The 6,469-nt window shown below is 62.9% G+C and overlaps 1 protein-coding gene across 1 annotated transcript; it reads left to right on the top strand.

Moving 5' to 3' along the window:
- Positions 1–1,484: 1,484 nt before the first annotated feature.
- Positions 1,485–6,428, top strand: LOC132014336 (maestro heat-like repeat family member 5). Its single transcript, XM_059395257.1, has 8 exons — positions 1,485–1,784; positions 2,207–2,382; positions 2,730–2,846; positions 3,207–3,326; positions 3,802–3,951; positions 4,107–4,229; positions 4,338–4,414; positions 5,056–6,428. Exons 2-8 carry the CDS (start codon positions 2,233–2,235, stop codon positions 5,351–5,353), a joined length of 1,035 nt encoding a protein of 344 aa, XP_059251240.1. The 5' UTR covers positions 1,485–1,784; positions 2,207–2,232; the 3' UTR covers positions 5,354–6,428.
- The last annotated feature ends 41 nt before the right edge of the window (positions 6,429–6,469 follow it).

Raw genomic sequence — 6,469 nt, 5'->3', positions numbered from 1 at the left:
AGCGGGCAGGGGGCGGGCCCAGCGGGCAGGGGGCGGGCCCAGCGGGCAGGGGGCGGGTCCAGCGGGCAGGGGGCGGGTCCAGCGGGCAGGAGGCGGGTCCAGCGGGCAGGGGGCAGGTCCAGCGGGCAGGCAGCGCCGCCTGTGAGGCCGCCTAATAGGCAGCCTGGGCCTGGCTCTCGATTTAAGCAGTGACCCTGGCTGTGGGGATCAGCTGGGGTGGGGGGTCCCCGAGTGGGTGTGCTGGGACACACCAGTGGGCCCGAGACTGTGGGGCAGGCCGTGGCTGGGAGGGCAGAGCCCGCAGGTAACGCTGCTTCGGCCGGCGACACCTGACCCCAGGCCTGACTTTGTTTCCATTCCTGGGGGGCCCTGGCTTCGCTCCCACCTCTTTCTCCTGATCAAAGAAGTATGGATTAGCGTTGCAAAGTGTTAGAGCGCTTGGAAACCTGCTCTGAGGGTTCTCTTCGCTCCCAGGCTGTGTTGGGGCCTGAGACAGGAAGCCTCTTGGCGGAGTGGCTTTGAACGTGATTTTTATTTATGCTTGAGACCTGTTGTTAAATCTCCTTTTGAAGAGGACGAATTCCTGCCCCCTCTGGCCCCGGGGGTGGGAAAATGCCCTCACTTCTCACCCTGCCCCCCTCCAGCCCGGCCTCGAGGATACACATCTCCTGTCTCTGGGGGGTTTGTTTGTTTGTTTGTTTGTAAAGATTTTATTTATTTCTTTGACAGACAGATCAGAAGTAGGCAGAGAGGCAGGCAGAGAGGGGAGGAAGCAGGCTCCCCGCTGAGCAGAGAGCCCGATGCGGGGCTCGATCCCAGGACCCTGGGATCATGACCTGAGTGGAAGGCAGAGGTTTTGACCCACTGAGCCACCCAGGCGCCCCATCTCTGGTGGTTTTAATTTGCGTTTCTTTAGCCAGCAGCGAGGTCCCATTTTCTTATTTCTCTGTCGGCCAGGCTTTCCTCTGGGCATCTCTCCTCCCCATCTCCGGTCGTAGGAGAGGTCCTTATGCAGTAATAGTGACCTGCTGTACACACGGCAAAAATCTTTTCTGTGTCCCCTGCATGGTGGGCTGTGCTGACTGCGTTGCTAGCCTGAAAACTCTGTTCCGGTCTCTGCATCCCGCTGAGAAAGCTCTTCTCTCCTCTGGGAGAGAATGTTAGAATATTAGAGAATCTCTCTAATAGCAAAGCCCAGTCTGCTCAGAGCGTTTGCAGTTTTCATTTAGAAATTCCAGTATCGTCACTGCCTGCTGATTATTCTGGTGTGACAAGTACTGTAGAGACCTAAGTTTTTATTCCAAATGACAAACTTCGGGTACCTGTTCTCTTGGGCTGGCGTTCGGCACTCCTGTCGTAAGGCGCGTTCCCTTTGCTGGGGGGCTGGCTTCTGCAGGTGGTCACGCCTCCCAGCTGTGTCCCAGCCCCCTGTCCCGAGAGGCGTCTGCCCTCTGCACTTCCGGCCTTCAGTCTGGCTGGCTGCTTTCCCACCGCTCTCACGCAGATGCAGATGCAGACACGCTGCCAAGACAGTCACTCAGGCCGCATGACTCAGGGGCCCAGCCAGAGCCAGGACTGGGGATGCAGCTTCTCTCTGGCACCCCCGACACAGGGTTGCTTCTCTGCGGTCTGCAGGTCAGCCAGAGAGGGCGATCTTGGAGGAGCCCCTGAAAGACAGACCACTCGAGGAGGAAGCCCTCGTTGACAAAATCAGGACCATGTCTGTCTTGGAGAAGAACGTGGTGCTGGACACCATCCACCACTGCATCAAGGAGCAAACCCAGGTGGGATTCTAGGAGACCCGCTCGCCCCTGAAGGACACCCCCCTTTGCCTCAGGATGGGTGCGCACAGAGGGAGAAGGCTCCAAGCACATAGAGAGCTCAGCTTCGGGACCTGGAATCTGGCCGAAGGCCAGCCCAGGCTCAGGGACTCTTGCTCAGAGGCAGGGAAGAGGGGAAATCCAGCCAGTGGGGAAGAGTCTGTGCAAAGGCCCTGAGGCTGGCAAGATGGTGGCAGGAGAGGCCAGCGGGGCCAGGCCATCAGAGGCTCACCAGCCTCTGTCCTACAGGTTGCCAGGGATCAAGGAGAAGTAGACCTGGCCAGAATCACACTTGAAGCGAGTGCCCTAGTGGGTTGTTGGAGGGTAGCACCCCCAAATCTCCCCTTACCTTTTGGCAGTAGCTTACCTTCCCTGCTCCCCCACAGGTGACCGCCATCCTTGGGGGTTCCTGATGGAGTTGGTGTCCAGCTCCCTGGGGTGGGGCGGGTGGGGCCCAAGCCCTGTGTCCTGCCTGCAGCTCATCGGGAAGGAGGTGGCTGACACCGGCATCCAGGAGCTCCTGGCGCCCTTGAACCTGGAGCTCAAGCAGCCTTTGGAGAAGGTCAGTCCTGGGTGATGCTGCCCAGGGTGTCCTTTGTGGTCTCTGAGACCCCCACGAGGCTCTGACTGTGGCCGAGCACGTGGCTGTTGAGGCACCCCCCGGCCCCACTCCCCAAGTGGGAATGTATGATCCGAAGCTCTGGGCCCAGGGACAGCCCCCCAGGCCCAGCCGGGAAGCAAACCAGGTGGGGGGGAGGGGCTGCGGTGACCCCACGTGCCTCCCCCAGTCTCACACAGGCAGTGGGCACAGCGGCCGGGGGGTGCTCCCCAGCGTCTTTCACGCAGTGGGGGCGGCTGCCCCTCGTCCTGCTGCCGGCCCAGCGCCTGCTCCATGCCTCCTCCTCCCAGACCTTCCTCTTCCACGTTTTTGGGCTGATCCTCAGAGAGACTACCGACCAGGAGCTAGTGAGAAGGCACCTGGCGGACCTCCTGGAGCTGTCCCACCAGTCCAGCAGCCAGCGGGAGGTGGGTCTGCTGCCCTCGCACCCCCGGGGGCCCTGAGTCCCCAGCACGGGCCTTGCTACTTGGGGTGCCTGACCTTTCTGCCCTCCACACCCCGGCTGTGCGACTCCCACAGTGCCCAGCACTGCGCTGGTAAATGGGGCCCCCGGCGCAGGGGCTGCCTGGTCCTGACCTCGGGACTGACGGCAGCTGTGGCCTGGCTTCATCCTGACCTGGTGGCCACAGTGGGGTGCACGCCCTTGAGGTCTGGGGTAGGCTCCCCTGCCTGCCTTTGTAGGGCCCGTGGGAGGCATGGGCGGGAGATGGCAGCGCACCCTGCGCAGCCACACGGGGACCAACTCATGGGCTCCTCCGGCCCCGCAGGGCATCGCGGAGACTGTCGGCATCGTGTCTTCCTCACACCTGCAGGCGGTGTGGGCCTTGCTGGAGCACCTGGGCCGCACCAGGTTTCTGAGGACCACCTTCATGTCCCCGGAGTGCCCGGTAGAGTGGGCAGCTGGCGGGCGGGAGGGCCTGGGGCCCGCAGACATCAGGTGGGCGCCCCGAGTTTCCGTTTGCTTGCTGGAAACGTGGACGCTGCCCTGCCTGCTTCCCTGAGCGGCTGGTGTGTGGCTCTCAGACCGTCTCAGTTCTTGCTGTGGCCTGGCCCTTGTGACCCTGGCTGCTGGGGCCCCACACGTGTGATCCGGAGCCTCGGTGGGGTCTGACGGTTGGCGACCATGGGCTTGCCCTGACCCCAGCTTCCTCACGGGGGCACTTCCCCTGCCGGTCTGCGCGGGGCCCCTGTGTTTTGTTGGTCCTCGGCTCCTCGCCGGGAAAAGCGGACGCGCGGGAGACCCTCAGAGGCCCTGGCCTGCCTGGAAAGGCAGAAGCTCCCGACTGGAGGGGTGCACGAGCTGGGGGCGCCCGGGGGAGGGCTGGCACCGGAGTGTGGGACCGACCAGCTCCCCGTCCACAGCAGTCAGACCCTGACAGGCACTGGAGGTGGGTCAGCAGCACGTACCTGCTGTGCTACGGGCAGATGGCCCTGCACGCCCGGGAGCAGATCCTGCCCTGGGTGGACAACATCATCTCCAGGATGGTCTACTACTTCTCCTGCAGCTGCTACGTGAGCCCGTAGGCTCGGGCGGCAGGGGCGCGGGGCGTCTGCGTGTGCACGGGGGCCGCCCGGCCTCTGAGCTGGGGGGGAGGGTGCTCGGGCTCTGTGGGGGAGGGGGAGGGACAAGGGACCCCTGCTGAGCGTCCGCGGCTCTGCACGGACAGGACAACATCCTGAAAACCAGCTTCCTCTTGGCGGCCATCATGCTTACGAAAGCTCTCAGGCAAGAGGACGGCACCCAGAGCTACAAGTTCACTCAGATACCAGACCTCATCCAGTGCCTCCTGGTGAGCGGTGCCCACGGGGGCAGTGAGCAGGGCGCCCGGCATGGGGAGCCGGGCTGGCACTCATGGCCAAGCGCCTCTTGTCTGACCACACCCTGCCCCCCCGACCAGCGCATCCTTCAAAAGGAGCCCAACTTCCTGGCCACCCTTTTCCGGCAGAAGGTCATATTGGTCATTGTGAAACTGAGGTAACTCTCCTTTGGGGTCCGGGAATGAAGACAGGCCAAGTCCTTTGTGGACGGGGCAGGAGTCCGCGTGTGTGTGAGGAGATGGATGTGGAAAAGGGGTCGCAGTGCGTGGGAGGGGCTGGCCCCGCTGAAGCCAAGGCAGGTGCCCCAGGGGGCTCAGGCAGGTGCCCCAGGGGGCTCAGGCAGGTGCCCCAGGGGACCCATTTGCCTTGTGGCCTATCCCAGACAGGTTGCCGACCTTGGCACTGACCGAGCACTGACCTGGTCACTCACCAAATCCTGGCCTCAGTCACACGCTGAGCCCTGACGCTGGCCACACACCCTGATCCTGGTCACACGTTGAACCTTAACACTGGTTTACGCTCTGGCCCTGACCTTTTCCACTGGCTGACCCCTGACCCCATTCACACTGCTGACAATGACCGCAGATGCCAGTGAGCCCAAACGCATTGGGACGGCCTTGCCCAGGCTGAATGAGCTCTGTGTTCCCCTACAGCGTCCCCCCCCCACCAAGCCAGAGTGTGAGGAATTTCTGGAATCCAAGCCCACTTCCGAATTTTAGGTTGAGAGCCTCTCCCTGCTGGGCGTCTGTCTCAGCCGGGGCTCTGTGGAGAAGTCCGCAATCTTCGTCCTTCTTCCAGCAGCCTGCGGCCGAGCCTCAAACCCATGGTGAAGTCCCAGATCCTGCAGACCTGCCTGCAGACCCTGTTCATGCTCCCGCCCGGGGAGAGGTTGAAGAGCTGCTTACCTCCGCTAGACTCGGCCCCGGACGTCCTGGTGACTGCCTGCTCCCGGGCCGCTCTCCCGTCTCTGGGTGCTGGGTCCTGGGTGCTGGGCTGGTTTGCCGAGCCCTCGCCGCGTGTGCGAGCGAGAAGAGCATGGGAGAGAACCCTGGCCCGGGACGGCTTTCATCCTGGCTGTGCTGCAGCCTTGCCTTGACCCTGGGAAAGCCTGCGTCTTGAGGTCTGTCCCTGCAGTGGGGCTCTGGTCTCCGCGCTGCCCCACTGATGTTTTGAGGCTCAGAGAGGACAAGGGCGTAAAAGCAACCCCCAAGCGTGTGCCGCTCCTGCCTGCAGTCGGTCCGGTTCTGCTGTTGGGCCCAGTGTGCTGTCCCCCCAGGGGCCGGCAGAGACACATGCACCCCATGCAGGTCCCAGGTATCCAGAGTGCGGGCCAACGTGCTCTCCATCCGTCGGGAAGTGGAGTCCTGGTGACCCGCCTTTCGGGGTGCACCAACCGGAGGCTGGGGGACGCGGACCCCCCAGGAATCATTATTCTTTGAGGACTTTGGGTTTGGTCCCATGAAAATAAAGCAGAACAGGCAGTGAAATGTCCAGCCCACTAAGTGTTAACACACGTCCCTGGCCCTGTTGGTGACAGACAGCAGACCGGCATGGAGACAAGTCAAGGCGGGGACCTGAGCCGTGCTGGTGCACTTTGGGGCAGCTCCAGAGGGCAGGGTGGGGGACACAGGAGAAGGGGACCACCATGCAGCCGCTGGGGGTCTCCGCTGACCCTCCGGGGGGCTCTGGCGCCAAAGCAGCTGACTTTGAGCCCCAGCGAGCCACTGGGACGTATGCGTGGGGGCCAGGTCCGGAGCGGCCAGCAGCTAGGACGGTGTGCCTGGACCCCACGCCCGACCTGTAGCTGGAGCTCCGAGGAGGGACGGGCCAGGCGCCAGACGGGATGCCACTGGGCACGACCCCGCGTGGGAGCTGGGTCTGGTTAACGGGGTTGACCCCCAGAGTGGAACAGGGTGCACAGTCGAGTATGCGATTTTACACATTTTCCCTCTGAGACTATCCTCAAAATCAGGATGGCGGGCGTATTTATCACCCCAAGCTTCCTCAGGCCACCGTGGAGTCCCTCCTCCTTGCTATTGCCGTCATATCGTCTGGATCTTCTAGAACTCCCTTCCTGTAAGTGCTGCTGTGGCGCACAGTATGCGCTTCTCTGCCTGGACTGGCCCTGCCGCCGGAACGGCCCAGAGGCTCATCCGCACCGCGCAGCTGCTGTTTGCGGCCCCGTGCTCTCTGCTGCAGCTCAGGCTCTGAG

The sequence above is a fragment of the Mustela nigripes genome, chromosome 3, assembly GCF_022355385.1.
Source record: "Mustela nigripes isolate SB6536 chromosome 3, MUSNIG.SB6536, whole genome shotgun sequence".
NCBI lineage: Eukaryota > Metazoa > Chordata > Mammalia > Carnivora > Mustelidae > Mustela > Mustela nigripes.
This window is presented reverse-complemented; position numbering and strand designations above follow the sequence as displayed.

Excerpts from the sequence above, each read along its gene's own strand:
- LOC132014336 (XM_059395257.1), top strand. The coding sequence starts at position 2,233 with ATGGAGTTGGTGTCCAGCTCCCTGGGGTGGGGCGGGTGGGGCCCAAGC. Across the intron at positions 3,327-3,801 it reads TCATGTCCCCGGAGTGCCCG|CAGTCAGACCCTGACAGGCA; the intron begins GTAGAGTGGGCA and ends CCCCGTCCACAG. Across the intron at positions 4,415-5,055 it reads TTGGTCATTGTGAAACTGAG|CAGCCTGCGGCCGAGCCTCA; the intron begins GTAACTCTCCTT and ends TCCTTCTTCCAG.